At 40.8% G+C, this 27,400-nt stretch overlaps 1 protein-coding gene across 1 annotated transcript in view; it reads left to right on the top strand.

Moving 5' to 3' along the window:
• The first annotated feature begins 10,443 nt into the window (after positions 1-10,443).
• Positions 10,444-27,400, top strand: part of LOC128740794 (neural-cadherin-like) — a 126,837-nt gene continuing 109,880 nt past the window's right edge. Inside the window, 1 exon segment of the mRNA XM_053836360.1 lies at positions 10,444-12,031. Coding sequence (XP_053692335.1) covers positions 10,444-12,031 — 1,588 coding nt within the window.

Below are 27,400 nucleotides of genomic sequence, written 5' to 3'. Positions count from 1 at the left end.
AACTACTGAAATTCGTCCAGAAATGCACAAAAGAGTACAAGAAAAAGTATAAGAAAAAAAAATAACACAAGAGCCTAAAATAGGTTGAAGAATGTGGGAAAAGTCCAAAAATATGTTTAAGAAGCATAAAAAAAGTCAGTCATAAAGGTACGAAAAGCACAGATAATACTAAATTAAATACATACAATGTAAAATAGGAAAATGTAAAAAAAAGTTCATGTCCATAAAAGACAAATAATCCAAAAAGAAATTTAAAAAACTAGTTATTACATTTTTTTGGATTTTTATGAATTTTCAAAAAATTTCCAGTGAAAGGAAAAGATATAAAAGTCTAAAAAGAATTGGAAAAATGCTTAGGCACAAGTCAGAGTCCCAAAGCTATCCACAAATGTCGAAAAATTCTAAATAAATGGTTTAAAAGTCTTAAAAAAGTCCTAAAAAATTCAAACAAAACTCAAATAAATTCAGAAAATGCCACTAAAACATGATAAAAATCATTTCACAGAGTCAAATCAATACTTTGCTGTCCAATATGTCCGCAACACAAACAAGAATAAAATTAAATGTCTCTAAAACCACGTTCAGTGGGTCCTCATTCCGTTGATTACATTATGCATACTTTCGAAATTTTCAAAGAGCAGTCCTGGCTTGGTCAAGTTATAATCTTCTTGGCGCAGCCCACAAAATTTGATGAAGCGCAATCGTAGACTCATCAAACCACCACCCGCCGGCTGAGGCACTAACAAATTATTTCTCCCCCGCTGAGATGCTGTTCAGTGCTGGCTGCAAAGCCCATTATTGCGTACTTGTTTGCGTACCCATCCATCCCCACTGCGCGTGTGTGTGAGAACCAATTTTCCGGTTGTCTCGAGAATTAATTGTTGTCAATCAACCGACGGCCAATACACCGCTGCTGCTGCTGCTTAGCCTGTTCGTGTTTTCAGGCGCTTGATTTATGATTTTTTATGGGAAATGTGTCACGCCCGCTGCGGGACCGTGTTATTGCTATGAAGGAAATCATTCACACCTCGTCGGTAATCCATACCGCCCTATTCATTAGCCATTCAAATGATCTTGCCAGACAAATCACTAATCAATCAGTGTTAGCTTCAAATAGAAGACCACTAACTACGTTTGAAGGATGAGCCCACCACCATCGAACGTCGGAGGGAACGTAATAAAAATGATTACAAACGGAATGATTTGATCAACCGTTCGTCCATCCGACCATCATGTGGTGTATCCCGGATTCGAGCGGAATAGCGTGAAACAGAGAACACCGAAAAAAGCGTTTGTCTTGGGTCGGATAGGATCTGATGTTTAACACCTCTTCAGCATGCAGTGATGATCTGCTCCGTCTTCTTCTCAGCGATTATACCTCTCATGTTTCGGTTCGGATCGATTCCTGGGCGGGATGGGCAATGTTGTGATAGCTTTTGGGATAAACTAGCTACGCCTCTTGTAAGCTCGGGGCTTATGAAATTTGAATTCTAGATTCAAAGCGGGAATCCGACGAACTGGTTATGTTATGGTAAATTCTGGTTTCGAGTGGGTTATACAACAATAGGACAAAAATTTTTACATCTTTTGAGTTACGTAGTGTAATCATTGAATTCAGCTCTGCGGTGGGTCGTCGGCCTGCTGTTATGTTCAACCAGCAAAAATATTCGAAGAAAAATTAATCCATTACCTAAGTAAATCATTTGCAAAACCACATTCGTGGTATTTTAATTAGAGCGTGAATGCCATCTGAAACCGGTTCTGGCAATGTTTGTTACGACATAGCTGTATGTGTTTGTGTCATTTTCACAATTGTCAACCAGGCAACAAAAGTGAAACCGGGCAAGTTACATCTTCATTTCCTGAAGCCACTGAAACAAGACTCATCTCTGTCACAACACAACGTGTAATTGGATCCATCCTGCAATCGGCTAGCACCATTTTCAAACCCCTTTCCCTCAAGCACCGTTCCTGCCCCGGAATTCAACCAATTTGTCATCGAAGTTATGACGGGAGGTGCTTGTTTTCAGTGAATCATCTTGAAAAGATATCACTTTCCCGTGGTACACCGGGGTGATATTTAAGAAATTTGAATCGCGCCGCTTTGCTGCCAGCTAGACGAACTACAGTTACCCCATGATGGAACGATAAAGAATGTTCGCTACATTTTGTTTAGTTTTCGTTTTAAAACGCCGGTAAACCGAACCGGCTGGGTTCCACGAAAAAATGTTTAATTGAATCTGAAACTCGCGGTTTTCGAAACTCGCGGCTTTTATTTGCTTCTAAAGTTTCCTTTGATGACTAACCTACCGCGCGAATGTAGTGGCCTCTGGCGCTGATTCGATTATTTTATTGCTACGATCCATTCTCACAGTTGTACTGTAAACTCTTCTACTCTAGGACAAAAATTAAACAAGTGTCAATACATGACGGTTGCCCTTTTAGCAGAGTAGTTTTAGCCAAACTAAATGTTTTATTGAAATCAGACTGTTCCTATTGATTGTACTTTTTCTGTGATTTGAGACGAAAATGTCCACACCAGCAGACAAATTATGGGTTTTTAAGTAATGTGTAAAACGGTACAATACGGCTTATGCGACCAAAGATATGGAAAAGTACGTAACCACTACAAATAAATTAATGACCAATGACCACGCACAACGCTGTTGTTATGTCTTATTAGAATCTGTGCACTGGGAAAAACGAAACTTCTTACTTCTTTCCTAATGTTTATATTTACTGGTTACTGACAGATGTATTTTTTGCTACCAACGTGTTCGAAATAGACAGTAGTAAGATCTACAAACTTAAGTTCAACGTTCAACCCTGTTATTTCTGATAATAGAGTTTGCTTCACTTCTTTCATAACATTTAGACGGGAAAAGCAAAGCATACAGTCTAATATAATAAATTCGAAATTAACCCCGTTGCGTGTCCCAGATCCGCAAGCACAATCGTCTACGAAGAAAAGTTTATTTCTGAATCATTCGCGACGAGCGAGGCCCGATACAAATGACGCCAAATGCACATGTGACAAACGCTGGCCGTTCAAATGTCAAGAAGTTGCATTAGTTTTGCGCTATCGTGCATTTTATGACTTGTTTTCGCGTTTCGACCGCCGCACGAACAAACAGACAGGACTGATTGAAGAAAATCCGTCCAAAAACATCATCAATCCTATTTTACCTATTAGATCGACCTTAAAATTCTCTCCAGCGCCTCTACGGTTCAAAGGTATAAGTACCGTAAAACGGGGTAACACTGATCAGTTCAGGAAAGTTGGAAGAAGTTGTTTATTTCACTTATTAATGCGAATGGTCCATTTGTTGAATGTTACCCGTTTTACGATACTAGCGAGCCACATGCCCTGGCGGGTGTTGTGGGTTCGAATCCGGTTATAATCTCCGATTATAGCCTGGTTCGACCCATGCACCTTGGAGCATTGGACAAAAGGTAGGAGTCACAACGACAACTTGTTAACCCCTCCCCCGCTCAGTTTTCCATTCTTTCCCCTCCATTCAAAAATTCTTCATTACTTTCCCCTACCGTCCCTTCATCAATTGTTGAACCACCGTTTCAAAAAATATTCATAAAATTCTGCCATGCAAACTATTGCGATTTACAGCTTCCGAGTAATTGATAACATGCTCAAACTCGTACTTGATTGGAAGAACTCTCCGGCTGCAGCTCGGTTCGTGTGTCTCTTCTATGTTCCCGAGTCCTACAGAGAAGCAACCTGAGCCCATTTTTGTGCACATTGTTCTTCAGCGACGAGGCAATCTAGTTGGGTGTTAGATTCAAGCTCGTTTATACCGATAGCCTCAAACTGCATGTTGTTTACTCGATTGAGGATTACCATTATGAAGGCTGTACTAAATATTTTTGTAGGCTGGTAGCTATCGCATTAAACTCATTATCAGCGTTTCAAAGTGTGAGGTGATGAGGTTCCACCACTCTTTGAAATCAATTCTATATGATTATTTGGATCTACGAAACCCAAAGTTTTTACTTCAATCTTCACTGCTCTTTGATCATTCCTAAAGCAAATCGAAATTAAATACACGTAGGGTATGTTGCTGCTTCGTCGTAATTGCCTATTCCCATTCTATCCAACACAAATTATTAAAAATATCAGCATTTTTAAGACACACAATGTAAAACTAGTTATTCCCTAATATTTTTGTTAGTTGTGTATCATATGCGATCAATCAAAGTGAGCTCAGATCTATTTAAATTCTTTTTATCATTAAAGAAGTTCAAACAACTAAATTTCTACGTTTTTTCGTGCGACGAAGAAGAAAATGTCGACTAATCGTTTTATTTTTCGTCATTCATAAATGAAAATAACTCACGCAAGGCATTGACGTTATTCTACAGTCAGGAAAACTTGCCTGACCTGCAGAAATTTTGCAGAATAACATTTGTCATGCCGTCCAACACACATCTATGCGCGTTAGCTTCGTAAACATTGTTGTGATTTTTAGTTCGGACGATGAAAAATTTTGATGGACGGATTTTAAAACGGTACGACGAATTTAAGAAATAAAGTCAGTTGCGTAATTTCAATAACATGCTTTAATAATCGCTTTTTAGTGATTTCAAAGTTCACGGATCGGAAGGTAAGTGTGTTTTAGTCAAATCAGCACAAGAACTTTTGGAGTATTCACTAAATCCATCCAACAAATGATGAAAATTAGACTGGCTGCACTTACAACGACGGGAATTAGAAATAAACCCAATGTTGAATTTAAAACAATATGTTTGTTTGCTAAAATTACTCGGCGTTGCACAGTGGTCCAAAAGGGTGAAAAGTGGAACTTTTTTTCTACCGTCTTTTGCATTCATTTTAACAATATAAAGACTATGAATTTTTTGTTCGTAGGAATACCCCGCATAATCTGAAACTGTCGAAAGTTACTCATGGCTTACAAAAAAATAAAAAAATAACTTTTTTGTGTTGGCAAATACAGAAATAATTTCTTCGGAAAAGTTGTAGAAACTATAAACGCAAACGAATTTGCTGAGGAAATCAGATTTCTGTCTCTGTCGGTTGCAGATACAAAGCATTTTCTTTGCTTATGCTTCTCTATCGCTTATATAAGCCTAATTTTCACTTAACTTCACGAACCTATTGGATACAATAGGGCAAGTGGAGAGTGCTTCACCTTGAAGCTTAGGTCATGTACTACAAACTTGCATAATTGTCTAGAAAAATGTGTTTTAAGAAGCAACCAACAAAAGTTAAGTATGAAAAACTCATTTTTAAAAAACTTTCTAAAAAAATACCCTATAGGTCTGCATCCGATAGAGATAGAAATGTCTTTTTTAGCAAAGTTGTTTGCCTTATATTTTCAACAACTTTGCCGAAGAAACCATGTTTCTATCTACCATTACAAAAAAGTGGACGTGTATTGAGCAAACACCGAACACAAAACACATAAAACATATGCTTACCGTAATCTCAAATGGGTGGGTGGGGACAGGCGGCATGTAATTTTGAGTACCTAAACTAAGCTTCAAGGCGAAGTACTGATTTGATATATCCACTTGCTCCATTTTAGCCTATAGACTTGTGAAGCTAAGAAAAAATAAAGCGTGAATATGCGATAACTTAGCAAGTAAATGTCCTAAAGATTTGCAGTCTTCTGCTGAAACGTGTGTTTTGAGTGCTTCCATAATTGCTTAGAACAATGTGTTCTTGTAAAGTGCAACCAACAAAAGTTAAGTTTGAAAAAGTACTTTCTAGGGACATACTCGATAATTCTACACCGGATAGATATTAAAATGTTATTTCTTCAGAAAATATGCTTGTTCTACATTTTCCATAACTTTGCTGAAGAAACCATATATTTAACTATTAACGCAAAAAAGTATTTTTTATTTATTTTTATCATAGTGTAAGCCATGACTAACTTTTGACCCTTTCAGATTAGATGAAGGGGTGTGGGAAGGGGTATTTATTCGAACAAAAGTGCTGAAGACCCGAAATGCTATGAGCGTTGGTGAACTGCTGGATAATACCTAACATTTTTAACATAACAAAGAAATTTGATTCCGATGCCATGAATGAAATCATAAAATCATGAAATGTAAATTCATGTCAAATCATGACTGAACTGTCATATCAGACAGCACAAGATCATAAATAATAGTTCATGATTTTGCGTTGTGTTGTACTGCAAGAAGCTCGTGATATCATGATTTTTATTCATGGTGTATTTTCATAAATCATGAGATAGAAACCGGGAATCATGAGTCATTTTGCTCGTTTTGGAGATCAAATTTCTACCCGTGCAAGGCTCATTTTACCAGAGCGGAGGAGCGACAAACGACAAGTTTTGTAGTGATGGGGAGAATGCAAGCCTGATGGACATGAGGATAAAAGGCCGTTTCTCCAACTACACCATTAGAAATATGGTAGGTCTGCAGAACCGACGACGAGAAGGAATCGGCCAATACGCAACGGGAGATAACGTACGACAGATGTTCGCCTCGGGCATCAAGATCGTCATCGGGGATATGAACGTCTAGATCGGCATGGAAGTGATGTATAGACCGCTGTTCGGGCCTATAACCTGAACCCCGACATGAACGATAACGGCCAGCGATGCATCAACTTTGCAGCTTCCCGAGGCCTGGTGATCAGAAACCCTTTCTTCCCAGCAAAGATATCGACAAAGCCATCTGGAGATCTTCTGATCTTCGAACACTCAGCCGAATTGATCATATTCACGGAGTGCGGCTATTGACTCGGATCATTACCTAGTAGCAGAAGCAGTACACGTGCGCTCAAAACTATCAACGGTTTGTACCTCGCGACAGAATCGCCCTCCTCGGTTAAGCACTCGGCAATTTTACAGCTCGTGAGATGCCGAGAGCTACGCGCGTACTGGATGAAGCTCTACATTTATTTACCTACCTATCTACCTTTAATGAGTTCCTAAGGAAGAAAAAGCACCAGATGGAGGACAGAGATCCTGAACAGCTAAAGCAACTATTCCGCGCTAATGAATTTAGCATGTTTTATGAGAAGATCAACCAATCTCGTAAAAAATTCACAGCGAAACCTGATTTGTGTAGGGAGGAGGGAACTTGGTCGCAAAGGAGTGGTGGTCGACTGGTGGAAGCAGTTCTTCGATGGGTATCTAAAAGGCGATATAACAGAATGAGAGAGAGCGGAAGGAGTGCCTACGAACGATAACAGTGTGTCGGTTACTTATCTTGAAGAGATTCGGAGAGAATTGGTTAGCTGAAGAATAATAATTGAGCCGCCAGAAAGGATCGACTCCCGGTAGAACTCTACACAAATGGGAAAAAATTATAGATAGATTTCTGGTGTCTGGTTCTGGTATAGGTGTGCTTTATTCCGACTATAAAAAGGGCAATCGGCTCGATGGCTGCAATTATTATTATTATTATTTGTTTATTGTATTCATCTAACATACTGTCTTAATGAATAAAAATATCACAATTTTCAAACAGCAAAAACGTCAGATTTAGTTATTCTACGCGAGAAAGTGCTGGAACTTTCACCAAACTCGAACAACTCTTCAACAGAGGCGAAAGCACGTATCATCGATGATATAGGTTCATTGTATCCAAACGCTGTGCGATGAAATCTTGGTTGAAGTAACGTAGCATTCCTAAGGGGCCGCGATGGAATTCTGAGATCAAGTAGCGATAGCAATCGTGGACAGTCGACCTCGTTGTTTAGAAGCTTGACAACAAAAGTTGCCTGTTGAATTTTCCGGCGTCTGGTCAAAGTGTCAAGGTTGATTAGTTTGCAGCGATCGCGATAATTAGCGTGGCATTACGCTGATCAACGCCGCCTACGAAGTGCTCTCCCAGCTTTCGTTACCTCATCTATCCCCAATAGCAAGAGAATACGTAATGGCAGTATCAGACGGTTTTATGTCAAATCTTCACTCTTCGACAAATCCTCCAGAAATGTCGGGAGCAGAATATGTCCACGCATCATATTTTCGTGGATTTCAGGACAGCATACGATGCAATTGAGCGCGAACAGCCTTGGCAGATAATACACGAGAACAGTTTTCCGGATAATCTTAGGCGTCTGATCAAAGTTACCTTGGAGTAAGTGTCGTGCTACTTGCGTGTTACGGGAACGCTCTCTAGAGCTTTTATATCGCACAGAGGATAACGGCAGGGAATGGACTGTCCTGTACGTTATCGAACGTGGGATTCGGCGAGCAAGCATCGAAACAAATGGAACGATTTTCGGTGAAAGTGGTAGCTCCTAGCCTTAGCAGATGACCTTGATGTCATTACTAGAAACCGGCGCGGCGGTGGCAATCTACGCCTGATTAAAAACGAAGGTTGGAAGGATTGGGTTACAAATCAATACGTCAAAAACCAAATTTATGGTAGAAGGAAGCTCCATAGAAAACAACGTTTGCCTTCCACAGACAATAACTATTGACGGTGTTGAACTGAAACTGGTTGATGAGCTCATATGTTTGGGATCTCTGGTCACCGCCGACAATAATACGATTCAAAAGACCCAACGACGCATTAAATCTGGAAATTGAGCCTACTTTTCTCTCCGCAAGACGCTTCGATCAAGGGGCATACACCGCCGCAGAAAGCTAACGATGTACAAACTCTACGGACTTGAAACAGTAACTTTGCTTACGGAAGACATACGTGCACTTTCCGTATTTGAACGAAAGATGTTGTGGACTATTTTTAACGGAGTACAAACGGAAAGCGGAGAGTGACGGAGGCATACGAATCACAAGCTGCTGGCACTGCCTGGAAAGATTCCCATTGTACACCTGGCGAAAGTTGGAAGACTACGGTGGGCCGGCCACATCGCAAAAATGCCGGACGACTGTGCAGTGAAACCCGTTCTCTTCAAGAACCCCAGGAATAGAGGGGTCCAACGTGCTAGATTGCTCGACCAGGTTGAAACCGACTTGCGTGTGGCGACGAGTAGCCGAGCAGCGAGCACAGTCGGCTCTATGCTGCTACACGAAGAAAAAAAAACTCACAATCCTATCAAGATGAGTGAGACCTGTTAAGACGATATGCATGTTAGACAAGTATCGTACTTCGAGGCCAACTAGAAGAGCTGGTTAGTCTATATATTTGCCTAGTTTCTCATTATTATTAACAAGAACTGAAACTGCTTTATTGCTCCCATTTTCTTTGTTTATCAGTCGATGATCTGACGTTACCAATAGTATTCTATTCAAGAGAAATTCATCCTAAAGGGTCAAACAGAATTTGACAGTAAACCCATGAGAAAATTGTCAGAATAACGGTGACGGACGCGTTGACGCAGCATTCTGTTTAGAGCTATTGTCCATCAAATTGTTAAACGATAAATATAATAAAACCTTAGAATAAAAAATATCAAAATTCCTAATGTATCAGTTTTACTAAAACATCCAATCAAAGTGAAATTTCTTTTCAAACCTATTCGATACTCCATACTCCGCTTCTTCAATTAAAACGATTAAGGTATTGAATCAATCGTATAGAATTTTACGAGTTCAACCGGGGTCAGAATACGTAAGCGGTCGACGAAACATTACCGTTAATTTAACTCTCCCAATTTCCGGTACCTTCCGCGTAAGCCCGGTCAATGCTATCCGGTCGGTCCGGCCCGGTGTACATTTCGATTACATCTTCGATTTCGAATTGACGGCTGGGCTGGCTTAGCTGCGATGGGTGCTTGCTACCGACCGGGGATGGACGCTATAGGAAAGGAGAAAAAAAAACGAAAGAAAAACATCCCAATGCCAATGCCCAGTTAGGCATGGAGTTTAATTCTGTTGAGTCAGAGTTTGCGTTTAATTTTTGTTCTCCTATTCGTTTCATAATTTTATTCTCATCTTGAGATGAGAAAGCACAGCAAAAAAAAAAAACAGAGACGAGAAAGGAAAAATTCAATTTCATACCGGCCGGCCGGCGGTTTTTGACCTGCTGCTATTCTTGGCGGTTGTTTACATCCGTGCGGATGTGGAAAGGTTCACAATTTCAACAACTTTCATTTGTTTTAAATCCAAGCTCTAACGAGCTTGGGACAGTGACAACTTGTCTGCGAGAGACGATCACTCATCTGTGGTTTCCTTTATGGTCGTCCACCTGATACAGGCGATCAATCAAACGCAGTTTTATCCGTTGTTTATGCATTGCGATTCAAGGTCTGCCAGTGAAACCTAAGTACTAACACAATTCTTTTCTGTTTGTGTTTATTTACAGGTGATTTCATCTCCGCCAGCAGCGTGATCAGAACAAGATGCCTCAGCGGATCGTTAGTAGTGCGTATTTAGCCAGCAAGAAAATAATCGATTCTCCCTAGTGCGTGTGCGATGAGGTGCGTTAAGTGAATGAAGCGTTAGAATCCAATCGTGCAAAGTGCGTACGGGTTTAGTGAGTTATCAAGTGAAAGTGCGTTCCACAGAAGACGTCAGCAAAATGTGGAACCTCGGAGCTACCGCCGACGTTGCCGTGCGGGGCCCGAGTAGTTGTCTGAACAGGGGCAGTAATCACCGGTCCCCGGGATGCCGTCCCGCACCAGCAGCAGTGAAACGTAGTCATCGATCTAAATTACTCAGTGTTTCAATGTTAGCCATCGTAGTAGTGTTAGTGTTAAATCTCAATGTTGTCATAGTATCGTGTAAGCACCATCGCCATCACAGCGCCAACAGCGAAGAGTTCAAGTTCGATTCAACGAACAGCTTTATTAGCTTAGTCCTGCCTCACGACACATATCCGGGCTACAGCATTCAGAAGTTTACCGCCAACTTCACCAGTCCAAATTCGCCGTTTTCATCGATTTCGTCCTATTCGTCGAAGCCGCTCAACTACCGGCTGCTCGAGACGGACTACTCCAAGTACTTCACCGTACTTGACGATGGTATGGTGATGACCACCTCCGATCTCTCCCCGCTAGTCAATCGACCGGTCAAACTGGTCGTCCTGGAGGAGACCCCCAATTCCACTGCCACACACCAGCTTCAGCTGTACATTATGAACCGCAAGGATATGCTGCATTTTCCCAGTGCACTCGGTGAAACCGTCGGTGAAGTGAGTGAAAACAAAAACCCCGGAACGCGAGTTCGTGAACTTCCGCTTCTGCAGGCAAACTCCGCGCGCGGTGCCAAATCGGTTATTTATTCGATCGTGAACGGTAACAACGGGCATGAGTTTGCACTGGAAGACAGCAGCAATGGGGAGATCAAGAACACGGTCCGCATTGACGATACGAGAAAGCACGGTGTTTGGCTGGTGACGAACAAACCACTGGATCGCGAAACCAAAGACGAATACACAATCGTGATAGAAGCCACCGACCTGAAGAGAATCAACAGAGCTGAAGTGAAACTAAAGGTCAAGGTCTTGGACGTTAATGATAATTCTCCGGTGTTTACAAAACCGGACTATCGTTTCATGGTAACTGGGGTCAAAACAACAAACGCCTATGGCAATGAAACTATCACCTGGGAGCGATTCACCAGTGTCGGTAAGGTCGAAGCTAAGGACGCTGATGGCGATAAAGTGGCCTATCGTCTGTTGAATCCCAGCAATACGGTGGTCATTGTGCCCCAAACCGGTGAACTGCTGTTAGCCGGTGAACCGGATTTTTCTGAGCTGTTCATAGATGTGGAAGCCCACGATATCCGTACACCCAGTGTTAAAAGTGAAAAACCTGCTCGCGTTCTGATAGAATTCGTAGCTCCAGACCCAATCCCAGTGGTCGTCCAGCACCTGAATCACGAATATCAGCACTCGCATCGGCGTGACAAGCGTCGAGTAACACGGGCCGTTCGGCCAACCAAACGTATCGAGTTTACCGAAGCCGATGGCGATACGGAAGGCCGTAACGTGTTCCAGCTGGAGAAGGAAACCGACCGGGAAACGTTCAAGATACGGGACGAAAACCCGTGGGTGACGGTTGAAACCAACGGAGCCGTGCGTGTCAAAAAGAAGTGGGACTACGAGGAACTAGGACCGGAGAAAACGATCGACTTCTGGGTTATCATCACCAACCAGGGACATAACGGTGAGTACGGCCGAAAATTTTGCATCTACATCTTTTCACTTTGGTTTCATTGAGAAAATCGTGAGGAAAGGATATTATTTTTTTTAAGGGAGGGAGGGTCATCCGTTTCCTTTTTTGTCTTACTTGGAGTCTTTCTTAACGTGGGCCGCCGGGTTGCTACTGGCGAAGGCGCTTGCAGCGCTCATGAATAAACATTTTCCCGGTCTTATCACACTGACGACACTTCACTAGCAACCGATGAAGAGACAAAGCGCAAAACTGCGCTATTTTAAATCCTCCGGCGATAATCCATTTTGAGCCAACAGGAGGAAAGCTTTATCATTTCGGAATTTATTCGAAATGTCACTTTGAATCGAGCCAACAACTCAAGGATTACGCGTCCAAGAGAGAGAGAGACAGTGGCTTTGATGTTTTTCGTTTTTCCTTTTGGACGAGCTTGGAGACACCCCGAGCGGGTAAAACAATGGAAAATGATATGCTAAAATATTGATCTTCGCTCAGCCCACTCCACCCCACCAACCACCTGGGCCAGAAGCCAGGGAAAAAATGCTCTTTCCCGCGACATTGTCGGCGGATTGAATACTAATAGGATGAACAGTGTTCGCTGGCGGTCGTCCCGTGACATTGGTTTTTTCGGTCTTTGAAATGGGAAGCGAAATCCAAAATAACACGACAGTTTTTTTTGTGTAAGTATGTATGGCAGTTTGTCGGAATGTTTGTTTGTTGTTTTTCGTTTCTCCTTTGGTTTACTTGCCGACACCTCTGCCGGCACGATAAGGTAATAAATTTATTAATTTTAATATGGCGATTACAATTAAAACCAGAAACAGCCACGATGGGACGTTTACGACCATGAGCCTAATTGGTTTTCCTGTTTATTGAGGCTTGTGTGTGAAAATAGGTGGTTTTGCTGTGTTCACGCCGAATGAAACGGTGAAAGTGGAGGCAGTGGTAATGTTCAATAAATTTGAATTTAAATTGGTAGCTTGGTGATTCGGGATTAGCCTTAACGGTGGAGTAAATCAAAGGTGGAGAAGGCGGCAACGAATTTAATCTAACCCTGTGACCTATCATTATCAAATGTCGGTGGCTTTCCTGAATTCTAAATTCTCTACCTAGAACTGATGGTGGGCGAAGAGATAAATTTTGCTTTTATTTTTCTGACGTCTTGGAAAAAATTAAACCCCTTTGCCTCCTACATCTAACACAGGTTAATCCCTTTGCCTCCTACATCTAACACAGGTTTACAAACTTATCTACTAAATCTTCTAAAATAGTAGAAAAATCACCAGTTCCATCGCGTGCAAATTATTCAAACTTCTGCTGCCATTATTCACGGCTATCATATATCCACTGGGAACGACATTTATGGCACACGCCCCTGTGGTTAGGTACCTCCGCTGCGATGAAGGTAGCAATCGCAACCGGTCGTCGGTACTCGCAGTGGAATGTCATTTGCGTTTGAAACATCGCACCGCCGGGTCCCCCCGAACCGCCAAAATTCCTACCGGATTACTGTTGTGTGCACACGGTCGCGTGTGGCCCACTTCCGGTGGCCGTTTATTGCCCTGGTGGAACTATGTTTTACATATAATGTGACGACTGGTGGCTGTGCGGTCCTGGCGTGGAAATCTATTGGCGAAAAATGAGAAAAAATCGTCATAAAACATTGGATTTATGATCGTGGTTTTATTTATTTTTTGTCCCATTCCTGGGAGCACATTTTGCCCCATTTATTCTGGGAATTTTGGTCCGGTTAAATCGGGAACGCCTGGCGGTCGTTTTTGTCTTTCAAAGGATTGTGTGATTACTCACATAAGATGTATTACTGGTATTTAAATTATCATCATGGGAAAAACACCAGCGGAATGCTAAGTAAACTGGAAAATGTATAATTTAAATATAATAACAGTTTCGATTGTTTCTGAGACTGCAAAAACCGATTATTCAAACTAAATGTTCAGTTAAAAAATTGTTAAAATAATCTGGTAGATTAAATTAATTAACAATTTTAATTATAAGTGTCGCTAGCAACTTTTTCCAAGTGCTTTACTTAATTCTCTTGTGTACAGTTTCCTGCATGAGTGCTTGAGATTATCATGAAACAATAAAAAATATGTTCCACTTAATTATGGCACTGAATGTAGTGGGTAAACAGTTTTAACGAAGGCACACAAAGGTTTAAGTTGGATGCAATCGTTTAATGGGCCGAAAATAGCCTTCTGTGCCCTACTCCGCAGAAGAATACCCTTAAGGGGACATGACCGACTAAAAATTTTGAAAAAATCATTATTTTTCATTCCAGATTTTGATTCTGCAGTCTTTTCCGCTTATTACCGTGTCAAAAATTAGACCTGTCCAAATCGAACTGGTACTATTTCGGGCCCTATTCCGTAAGTCGCGTCGAGCAACTCGACTTGATTCAGTCACTGTGAAGTGTTAGTGCGGGAGGAACCGCCAGCATAGCGGCTTGATGAATAGCCAAAACAAAGCAAGCCCAGATGTCACTTACTGACAGTTGAGTCACTAACTTTTTAGTGGTTGTTTCAATCGTGTTATTTGGCAAAATCATGTCACGTGTGACTTACATAGTACCAACAGTGGACTAGACGAGTGAAGTGACACTCTATGTGACTTTTAGAATAGGACCCTGTGTATCGTTTCAATCGATAGGACGTATGGCTTTTGACCTGCACAGTTTGTTCTCCAGTGTGTGTGTTATTCAGTTTTCGTTTTGCCCTATTCTGTGCAAGAGAGGCTGCTGTTTTTACTTATCTTAGCAACAACGATTTTATCTTTCTTTCAGTCTTTGACACCGGACTACGTCTTATCGCAGGGTGTCATTCAATAATTTAGATTCTAGTTACCATCACGAAAATATGAAAGGTTTTGAACGCCAATAGCTCTGCCAATTATAAATGCATTTTGATAGTTTGAATACCGATCGATTCATAATACATGTGGCCATTATGTGGCTTTTATTTGAATTTTCTCCCTCAGTTAATGAATAGTGAAAATTTTAAAGGTAATATTTTCTCATACTTTTACATTTGTATCTCATCTCATACATTTACTGTGATTTTGATTACTATTCTTTTTTTAAAAAAAGTAACAGTCTACTTTTGCCAATAGGTCAAAGATTCCTTACGATGATTAAATTTAGACCAATTTGATGTCTGTGCTTGGGACAAGTACTGCCCAGTTAGTTTCGAGGTACGATGTTGGTCTAACAAGCCAGTCGTGGTATGCTCGAATCTCATCTGGCCAGTGCCGCTAGAATCAGTAGGATCGGTGCATTAGCCCCGTAATTGTCTTGAACTTTAAAAACCAGCTGCGAAGTCTGTCGATAAAGAAGGGTCAAGTCTTTGAAGACTTTCACAACCCAATGCTTTGCATTTTTTGCTTGGAAAGAACGCCAGAAAATATGACAGAATCTCCTTGTCCCAACCGGTCGAAGATTTTTCTACGTACGACGATTGAATGTAGACCAATTTGAAATCTGTGTTAGGGAAGAGCGCCAGGAAAAGTGACCAAAGTTTCTTGCGCCGAAAATCCTTTACGACGATTAAACCTAGATCAATTTGATGTCTGTGTTAGGGTAGTGCGCTACAGCTGTACCGTGGACCCCCGTTCGTTTGACCATTTTTAATCTGAACACTTTTTAATTTGAACCCCGTTGGTTTGCACGACGTGCAAATTAAAAATGGTTCAAACGTCATTCTCAACATGACATCATTTGTTTATGCAGACAATGCACATAAACACGATTTGTTTGTACTGACCTAGCTTGTTTAATCGGTTTCACATGTCGTTTTCCTAACGATTAAGCCAGTAAGTAACTCGAAACGTACGGACAAACTGGCACTTAAGTTGATATTTATTTTCGCCGATAACCGCCGATCACAAGAAGCAAACAATTTGAATTGCGGCGATCAACTCAATGTAACTAACGATTAAGATAGAAATCCGATCAGAAAATGCAATATTCGCACTTGCAACTGCCAACTAAAACAAACCACCAAAACAATAACAAAGAGCAGGCCGGCCAGCTCACACAGGTTTCAGCATATTTCGGGTTACCAGTTGTTCAAATTAAAAAGTAACCCCGTTAGTTTGCATGAGGAATCGTTCAAACGAACGGGGGTCCACTGTACTGTTCGATTGAATATGACTTTATTTATATGTGCACCTGCTTATCATGTGTGTACATGTGTTGAATTTCATTGCTAGAGTAGTGAAAAGAGAATGTATTGTGTTGCGACAAGGATGCGCTATTGAGAAAAAAGGTTCTAATTGGTAAAATGTCAACAATGTGGGACATATGATTTTGACCAATCTAGCATCGTACCAATTAGCTCAACTAATTTGGTATGAAAACTATGTTCTAACCTTAACTGCTAGAGCTCATTTCGTTTGACTGAATTGTACGACGCGTTAAAAATCAACAAACAGATCAGTCATTTCTCGTGACTATAACTCAAATTCTGTAGCGTTTTGTTAAGATCAAAATGCACTTCGATATTCAGTCATTGTTGTTCTATCAGTTGGTTTGAATAAACATAGTTTCAACGTAATTCCTGAATACTGTTCACACTACCGCATAATGGGCTGAAAATACCTTCCCGTGCCTTACTCCCGAAACTTGATTAACGACTGACGCAAGGTAAACATCTTATCCGTAGTGGAGCGACCCTCACCAAAACTAGCTGTCTCAGTCTATATAACGAAATGGTCTGGTCAGGTTATATAAGAATAGAATAATATATTTTCGTTACTCTTACACACGACGAAATACTGGTCAGAGTCAATATTTGGTACCCGAAAAGACCGTAAATCGATTACTTCCGAAAAGTGTCAACAGTTAGAGTTTCCATTTGGATGCATCCAGGTGCTCACGGGAACTTTTCTTAGGTACACTTTAGTCTGTCGTAGAGCTCGTCTTGAACATCGGTTGTCGGTCGGTCGGAATATCGGCGTATATCGTGTCTTAATGATATGCTACTGAATTTGAGTTATAGTCGCGAGAAATGATGAAGTCGCTGCGGCTTAATTGGGCCCATTTTCTAAAGTGGTGTCTGTGTTTTTTAAATCCGACCGGCCGAAATAGCCTGCACAGGGATTAAATGCGCTTCAAAAACAGATCAAAAGGGAGACCGAACGATAACGTGTCGCTATTGCCTACATTCCGGGCTCATTGAAGATAATTAGTTTTGCAGTGACAACAGCTTGCTGCTGGTGCTAGTGTATCATTGAATCGTTCATATACATTAGCGTCAGAAGCAAGTGATTGTCACTCAAATACTAGCTATGTCAACACGATAGAAGCTTTTCAGGCGTTTCATGCCTCACATATTGACAGTAGTGTAAATAACGCACCATATGCTGGAATTAAAAACAAAACGCTGCTAATGGTTAGTGAATGAAAATTGATTTATATTTTCATATTTTTTGTGTTCTTCCGCGATAAAAAGAAGTAGAATTGTTCTGTTATACGATATTCACAGCTGTTTAATTTCTATAATAAGTAAACGTGTGTGTTTTCGAAACCATCATCAAGAGCGGATATGCATAAGCGATTGCTGCTGGTTTTTTCAGCCTGGTTACGTGCTAGTGGAAAAACAGTGGTTTTGATGTTTATGGAATAAAATTTAGCAAATTACTTACATTTTTATGAGAATAGTTTAACACCTTAAAGCCTATGAGTGCTACATTCGTTTCAGTATTGTTATATAGCGGCAAAGTTTTTATTTGGGAAAGTGTAGCCAAAAAAGGTAATGTATGTCGAAATTGGTAGCGTGCTGGGAATACGCTCCCGTACCCTAAATCAATTTTCATTCACTAGCAATCTTGCTCTTAATTTCAGCATACGGTGCTTTATTTACTCTTGGCAGTAGTGTGATGCATATGCCCCTCAAGCTCTTCTATCGTGTTAACATAGCTAGTATTTGAGTGACAACCACTTGCTTCTGGTGATAATGTATATGTACGATTCAATGATACGCTTGCGCCAGCAGCAAGCTGTTGTCGCTGCAACACTAGTTATCTTCAATGAGCCGGTATCTAGGCAATACCGACACGTTATGCATCGGTCTCTCTTTTGATCTGTTTTTGAAAAGTATCTAATCCCTGTGCTGGCTATTTCGGCCGGTCGGATTTAAAAAACACAGACACCACTATAGAAAATGGGCCCAATTTAGCCGCAGCGACTTAATTTCTCGCGACTATAACTCAAACTCAGTAGCGTTTAATGAAGATCAAAATACACGCCGATATTCAGTAAATATTCTTCTATCAACTGGTATAAAAATCTTGTCTCGAATGAATATAGTTTCAACATAATTCCTGAATATTGTTTAGGCTACCGCTTAATGGGCTGAAAATACCCTCCCGTAACCTATTAAACGCTATATTATATATTTTATATTTAGTCATTGGGAGTATCTTTTTGCCAATAAAGGTTAAGCGATACTCCGGACCCTTGGGAATGGCATTTACACCAGAAGCGAGACTGCAATAGACGCTCTCTAAAAATAGATTAGAAGCACAAACCACCAACAATGTTAGTTTAAATAATATGCGGATAATATTTGGAAATAAAGTCGTGTGGTTCAATGATTTGCCTTAAACAGTGCCTACAGCTGTAACTTCAGGAGTCTCCATGACTGTCGCAGTGGCTTTTTTGAACCCAGTGCCAAAAAAAACTTCCAGGAGCCGAAAACCACAAGACGCCGCACTTCCTATCTTATCTACTCAATTACAAATAGGAGTATTTCCAGATATGGCCACGTGGAGGCACCAGGTAGGAGATTGGGAACGACAGAGGCATGTTAGGCGCTTTTCCAAGTTGTTTTTCCCAGTTCATACTCTTAGTCATGACTAACTATGATAAAAAAAATTAACTTTTTAGTTATAGAAGATAGAGACATCATTTACTTTATCTTTAGAAAATATAAAGGCATGCAACTTTACTAAAAGAATGGCATTGCTATCTCTAGCGGGTGCAAAGTTATAGAGCATTTTCTTTGGATGTTCCTTAAACTTTAGTTTTTCATTCATAACTTTTGTTGGTTGCATTTTATAAAAATATATTGTTCAAGGCCATCACCAAACCACTCAAAACACTCGTTTTTGCAGTGGACCGTACATCTCTGGGACATTTCCTGGCAAAGTTATCGGATATTTAACCATTTTTATTTCTTAACTTCACCAACCTATAGGCACACTATAGGGTTGAATGGGGTAAGAAGAGAAATTATTTTTCACTTTGAAGCTTAGGTCAAGTAGTACAAACTTGTATAGTTGCCGCTTTTCCCCGCCATCCCATATTAGAGTACGGCAAGCGTATATTTATGTTCTTTACAAGCGCCGTAAGCATAATGCACACACATTGTTAAACCTCTCGTTTGTGTTAGAAGATAGAGGCATGGTTTCTTCAAATTTTATTGAATATGAATTGAACTTGCCAGCACAGACAAACAGACATAATACTTGGAAGAAAAATCAACAAAAATTATCGTACCACACATTTTGCCTGAACATTAGTGCCATCTATGAACGACATTCACGAATATCAAAGAGCAACAGGAGTATTTCTCGAACTAGCAAGTATTTTTATTGGGGGACATCCCCTTCTTCCATTAAAAAGCGGCACTTTGACCGAAACGGAGACCTTTCCAACTAAGCCCAAATTTGAAATAACGGTTTAATCGGTGCGAAGAATGGAAAACGAGTGTTATGTCTGATTTGTCTGTGTTGAAGTGTTGGTTAATTTAATCGCAATTTGGGCTCAATAAATCCTGTTTTATTTAGCTAAAATTTGGCATTTGAGAATTTTTCGATGAACACTCCTCACCTAAATGAACATGTACCTATATTCGCGTTATGTACCTATACATTTTAGGAATTTATGCCCATCACTTGGTAGCGAATGCTCAAAGTCACATGTCATATTTCAGCTCCAGTGTTAAGATCTACCACTGAAAGATTAATTTCGTCCAGAGGTAGAGCCATGCGGGAAAACAGGGGAACCGTCGTCGTTGGTTGTCGTAATTTATGTGACGATGGAGACGCGTAAATTTTATCTCAATTGGAATAAGCACCACACTGACACTTCCCAGCAGCAGCCATATATTTAACGGACAAGTATGCCGCCTGAGAAAAAGGGTCCAATCAGCCGACGAAAGTGCCAGTGCCAAAACTGATTACCATCGACGTAATTGAAGAAGACTGTTAACCTCGTCGAATATATATGTAGAACATAGGGGCATGCAGGATGAGAAAGCAGAAATTTTTGCGTCTGTTTCGGAGAAATCGCTACATCGGCTGCAGTCTCACATTGAACGGTTCCGTTGAAGACTAAGGAATAATTCAACTGAACCACAAGTCGCAATGCCAACTGACAACTCACGCAAGAAGCCATTCTTGGCATTGTCCGTTTCGAAAAGCTACTTAGTGCATTATGGCATCGTCAGCCGCAATCCTTCTGCGGCGTCTAGGCAGCAGCTGGTTGCGTGAGTACAACTAATTCTTCATCTGCATAGTTCGTGGGTTCGTAGCATAAATATTTAAATTGAAAATAATGAAAATTTATTATTCCCAACCCTGCCGCTTCTAAATCCTTCCTCCGCCGTCGATTGGGTGTTTGTTCCTGAGTAGCGCGCACACGCTATGCTCCATCGTTAATTGAGATGCATTATCTGGAATCACCAGCAGCGAAACTATCGCCCATAATTGTTCGAACGTTTAAGTGACCCTTGTTGCTATGCAGATACCCGGCCACTCCTACGCCATCCAAACTACGGCGTGTTCGGTTGGATGTATCGTAAATGCTTTGGTAATGGTTTAACAAAACAGTCGGTGATGCTGCTGCTGCTACAGCATAAAATGACACACCATTATTGAAAATCGGGTATTTTCCGGCAGAAATCCTCCAGTCCATTAATAGCACAACTAGCTAATAGCATCCATTAGTGAAAACCACTGCACTTCGCCAAGTGGTTCAGCAGAGTGGCGGCGAAGCGTTCGTTATGGGAAATATTTCGTTTTCATAATCAGAGTGATGTTTTCAGCTATCCTAAGTAGCCTTCAGAACCACAAACAGTCTCTTTGGGAACACGACTTTGAACGTAAAACTTTACCTTGCTCCAGCAGCCTACGGCTGGAAACCACAGCTACCTTGAATGTATTATTACTTCCGAACTTTGCAGCTAACTCTACCTGCTCAAACAACTTGGTTTTTAGCTTAGTTAAATCTCTAGCTGCAGCGTATGTATATATTGCACAGCTGTGCTGATGTGCAGATCACTTTCAGTGGCAAGCACATGACTCGAACAGTACACTACGGTAAATTAGGACATATCAGACATACATATCTCAACCCTCTTCTCCCGAAACCACGATATGGTTATGGTAATATGTTATTTTATAGTCCACCTGCATGGGTTCTGCGTGCAGTGCATGCAAGCACGGTTGCTATAGAGATTACTCTCAAGTTACTTTCGTCTAAGCGGAAAAGTGCCATTCGGTTCCCGCCGCCTGAAACAGTCAGTGGTGCCTTAGCGCAAGACTCAGACTAAACCCGGGAACAACTCGGGAAGTGGAAAACTTTTGCCACCAGTAGCCCGGCACTCTATCGTGATTGTACTAATTTTGGAACATTTGCCTGCGGACAACGACAACGACGACGACGACGATGACGGTCGATGTATACTGTAAGGACAACCGAAAGACCGTATAATTGCTGTGCAAAGTTTGGTTTTCTCCAGAATTTCTTAGCAACCAGAAATCATCACAGATTCAAATCAGATGTGCTGTTCATCAGATATGCTGTTCTGAGAAAATGGTTGGTATTTATTCCTTCAAACTAATAATTAGCTGAGACTCTTGTTTGTTGAAGCTCAGAAGAGAAGATTTGAAATTCTAATAAAGTTGGTTCTAGTTATTTCAGGCATATCGTTGTGCCTTTTCTACTACGTGCGAAATGTGTCAAAAATGGTGTTAAAATTTTCCCTACTAGTGGAGATAAAAATTTGCTGAGGATCTTCGTAGATATACCAATTAATATTAAATACTGCGGTATCCATAACTATAATAATAGCTTATAATCTGAAATTTATATGAAATTTTAGTAAAAAAATGCGAATGATAATTGCAAAAAAAGCACAGGATAAAATGTTTAAAATCGAAACATTTTGTACTGCTATTTGTTTGTATTCGCTCGAACAGTTTTCCCGACAGCAGCAAGGCATAAATATACAACACATTCAACGACTCAATCATTCACAGCTTCAAGCAGCTGGATGCAACATGGTTGCACTTCCGAATAGATGACGCGTAAGGGGGAACGATCTTTGTAACGAAATCCAACTTGATTCTGTCATGGTCGCTGAAGACTTCTGTGTGTTTGTTTTGGTTCAAAACACATAGGCATGGATCTGTTTGTTTTTTTTTAAGCATTTGAAGAAACAATCATCGACCCAAATTAATATTCATTACTGACTTGTGTAGGCTATGTGTAGAGCTACATCTTCTTAAATGTGTTTGATATTGAAATTGTTCATTACATCATTAATTTGCACAAAAATTGTTTGCATGTATATTATATCTGAAATAAAAGCATTCAGATAATGGGAAATAATTATAAATTTTAATTAATGTTCATCATCGACCTTCGTCAATAGTGCCACTGTTTGTTATTTCTGCATTTCTTGCTATAGCGCTTCAATATGATTCACCAGTCTGTTGTTTGTATTGAAAAAACTCACTGCATCACGTTGTAAATTAAGCACTATTTGCCCTGGTGTTTTGTTGTATATCATCTCAACAATTGGTTCATTGAGATCAATCGAGGGAAGAAAAGCATTAAGATCGTATTGGAAGTGAAAGTTTTAAAATTGCATATGACTATTTCATCATTGAAAATCCGGTAGGGAATTTCTTATTAGTTGTTTCAGGAATTTCACTGATTCTGTTACTACCAGATATTCCTATAGCCAGTGCTTTGTTTTTATTATGCTTAGCCGATGAGTAAAACAATGTTGCAAATCGAGCGACACGACAAACGATAAACAACCGCCGTTGTTGTGTGCAAACATTCTGCTACCTACACACTCGCGAACGCACAGCCTCGTATCGCCCAAATAAGAGTGTGCGTGCAAGAAAATTAGACCACACAAATATGAGTTTCGCTACACTGGAGTAAAACTTTCAACACGACGAAAGCGTTGGTTCAGCGATCTCATTGAACAAGCATGCCAACACATTCAGTATCAATGAAGGAGGTAAACTGCTCAGTTAGCTTCGAGATACGATAGTGGTCTAACAAACCAGTCGTCGTATGTTCGAATCTCGGCTCGACGGTGCTGCTGGATAGAGTCTGTAGGATTTTTGCACTAGCCCCGTAGCTGTCCTGTACTCTAACAGCCGGCTTTGAAGTCTGTCGATAAAGAAGGGTCAAGTCTTAGAAAGATGTTAAGCCCAAGGCTTTGCTTTTTCTTTTTTTATTGAAGGAGTTAAAAACAGAATGTGAAACAACTTCTACTCGATATGAAAATAGAGTGCGGTTGTCATATTTGCGTGCATCATTCGCATTTTCTCATTTGATGGTTCAGCTATGCCATTGAACAACATGCTACCACATATTGCTTGTGGTGTGAAGGGTCATTTAGTTATTAATAAGGAACTAAAGTTTGTAGCTCCGTAACTACGAAAGATTCAGCAAAACTTTATTCAGAAAAATTGTAGATAATAACTAGTTCTACAAATGTCCCATATATAACTTTGCCAAATTTTACTCGCCTGTGACGGTACTGTCAAATGAATGTGAATTGAATCAAAGTGATCGGGCCATCCCTGGTTCATCCTTCTTCTCCATACACCGCCAAAGATGATCCTGACCACACGACGTCCAAAAACGGCGGTGCTTTCAAGTTCCCGTCGAGTATTGTCTACGTTTTGCGCCCGTAGAAGTCTACCGGTCTTATTAGCCTTTCGTTACTCGCGCCAGCCACGAGTCATAGGCATGCTAAAATAGCACAGAATTTTACTCGAATACTATTGCCACTTAAAGAAAAATTTATGGAAATTTTACCACCAATTAATAGATCTTGATCTACTGATCAAGCTTGCTGAAAACAGTAAGTTTCTTTATTGCCAGAATCCAAAGATATAACGAGATAAAGTTAACGTTCCACAGTCGGTGTACAAAATACAACAGCGCGAGCAACCGGTTAACGTTTGTTAACGTCTAACGTGGGTTAAAGTTTAGTACATGATGCGTTTAGTACTGGGGTTAAGCTTACCCAAGCAACACAGGTTGTTATAGAATAGTATAACATTACATACATCAGCACTTCTCTATTACCAGAAAAGCGCAAAAAATTGAAGTCTAATGAAACAACAATTCAAAGAAGTATGGATCAGGTTATTTCATACCATTTTAAAACGTTATTATAGCATAAGCTACAACTTGTTCTTCCAGTAGTTTAAATTTAGTAATGGAGACATAATGAAAACTTCGTGTTGACATGTTGACAAAAACAAATATTATTCATTTGATATGAACTGTCAAATAAATTCATGTTATCACAAAACATCTCAAAGCCTTAATAATAACGACACATGTTTTCAAAGTACGTTTATAGTACTCTTAAACGTCTACCTTCAATGAAGATTATTTTCTAACTTGTTTTGTGTGTTACTTGGGTAACCAACCTTAGAGTCTTGTGTAGTTCGTAGTAAGTACAGCTTCCGGCAAGAATACGCCTGCGTTTTTCTATGCTACAGTTGTTATCCGACGTCATCAACGACCCGAGATATACAAATTCGATTCGTCAACCACCTCTAACTCTTCCCGTTGACTGCCGTATTATTGCCTGTGCGAGCTAGGTTTCTCCTGCTAACAGGTATTTAATTTTAGACGTATTCACCACTAATCCACGCTTCACTGCTTTACGTTTCAATTACTAGCAGGTATACTGCTTAGCAACCTCTTGGGACGCACGTTTCATAACGTACGATGTTGAAAAGAAGACAAGAAATACCATCGCCTTGTCGAAGTCCCCTGCATGTTTCAAACGGGCTTGATAACGCGCCCGAAATCCTCACATAGCACCGAACACCATCCATCGTGACCTTAAATAGTCTTGTCAGCTTCCCAGGAAATTCGCTGTCGTCCATAATTTTTCATAACTATTCACGGTCGACAGTATCGTGGGTGGCCTTGAAATAAACGAATGGGTGGTGCGTAGGGATAGCATTCACGGCACTTTTGGTGGATCTGTCGCAGCTCGCAGCACAAAGATTGACCGGTTGTCGATCATTCGTCTACAAAACCGACGCAATGACTTCCCACGAATCTATTTGTCAGCGGCGATATACGGCGAAAGATGATCTTAGAAAGCACTTTATTGGTGGCGTTGAGAATGGTGATCGCTCGATAGTTCTCACATTCCAACTTGTCCTCCTATTTTTATATTGGACATATTGCTCTCTCCTTCCACTACTCCAGTAGCTGTTCTGTTTCCCAGGTCCTGACTTTCAGCCGGTGCAGACAGGTAGTCGATCTATCCGAGCCCATCTTGACAAGCTTCGCAGCGATATGCGATACCGTCTTTGCTAGCTGCCTTGTTGTTCAGGGGTTGCTTGATGGCTTCAATCACTTCACCTATTGTGGGGGTCGGCTACAGTACAGAAACTATAAATTACAGAGGCGCCGAGACACCCAAAAACCGCTAAATTTTGAACGAAAACGGAGAGCTACCTTTACTTGTGATGGTGCTGCTCCCACCTTTCGATAGCCGCACGTTCATCCGACAAGATCCCTCCGTTTTTACCCCGACATGTTCCGGCTCGTGGCCCAAAGCCTTTGCAGGATACGTTCAGTTTCCTGTAGAATTCGTGAGTTTCCTGAGAACGAGCTGTTCCATGTCCTCGCCCTCCATTTCCTCCAGCCAAAGATTCTTATTATCACGGGAAAAGTGCGTTTGCTGTCTTCGTTTCCATCTATATCCTTCCGCATTATGACAGATTCTCTGCTGCAGGAACAATACCCACGCGGTATTGTTCTCGTCTTACATCCTCTGCTGTTTCTTGTTGAACCAGCCGTTAGATCGACGCCTTTCAGTGAACCCAAAGGCACCTTCCGCTGCGCTGTTGATGGCTGCTTTAACGTCACGACAAGTTCTAACGTCGATGATATCCGAGAAGTGCGTTCCATCAATCAAAACGTGGTCATTTTGCGAGTCCGCCTGTTGTGGTGATCTCCAGGCGTATCACCGATATGAGAGGCTGTGCCGGAAGTAGGTACTTCGTATGGCCAAATTTTTGGAGACGGCAAACTCAATGTGTCGATGGCCGTTTTCGTTCATAAGCGGGTGTGCGCTGATCTTACCAATAACCGGTCTGAGCTCCTTCTCCTGACCAATCTGAGCGCTGAGGTCTTCGATGACGACTTTAACGTAATGTTTCGGACAGTTGTCGTATTCACGCTGCGTGCAAAAAGCGTCCTTAACGTCCTCATTGTGGCATCCTGGTATTTATACATCTTCGCGCTTAAACAGGCGTCGGTTGGTGTTAGACGGTGAACCGCAGGACATCACACTCGTCGCTTCCTAGGTGTGGGCTATACACGTTGATAATGCTAATGTTTAAGAAACGGCCCCTAATCCTCAAGTTGCACATTCGGCTGTCGATAGGCCAACTGCCAATCACGCGTTTAGCATGTTTTGTGTTTTGTGGCTTCGCTGACTATTCAGATGAAGGAATATTATTCAATTTTTCGCATCCATTTTGACAAATTATTTTTTTCTTTTTTTTGTTTGATTATAGTCACCTTAACAGCTTGGGTCATTCGTGACTTTCTGCGTGTTTGGGATTCGAACCCGGGTCCTCGGCGTGAGTGGCGTAAATGTTAACCACTACACCGGGATTGACCCCTTTTGACAAATTAGTTGTTTAGGCTAAAATATTCTTTCTTAAGAGTATGATATCGTTTTCAAATATATACAGTTTTAAGAGAGTTTAATGGCAGCATTGCACTATGGGCAAAAACGAGCGACAAAATAGGGAAAAATGAGCAAAATGGGGCACTTCCCGATGGCAAACAGAAAAGGGGTGGGCACAACGAGATTCTCTGGAAAATTTACATAAGATCACTTATATTTTATCAGCCTGCAGACCGTTTCATAATTACGTCTGTTTTTTCGCTCGTTTTTCTCATAGTGCATTGTTAGGATAAATCCTTCCTGCAGAAGTATGTCATAAAACTTTGTCAAAACTATTGTCAAGTTTTAAGGAAGCTCTAAATTTGTCGTTTTTAAACGGGAATCAAGTACCCTTTAAAACCATTTGTAAGGTGAATTGCACTTGTTG

Source organism: Sabethes cyaneus, chromosome 3 (genome assembly GCF_943734655.1).
Source record: "Sabethes cyaneus chromosome 3, idSabCyanKW18_F2, whole genome shotgun sequence".
Lineage (NCBI taxonomy): Eukaryota > Metazoa > Arthropoda > Insecta > Diptera > Culicidae > Sabethes > Sabethes cyaneus.
The sequence above is the reverse complement of the archived record's forward strand: the minus strand, read 5'-3'. Positions and strand labels throughout refer to the sequence as shown.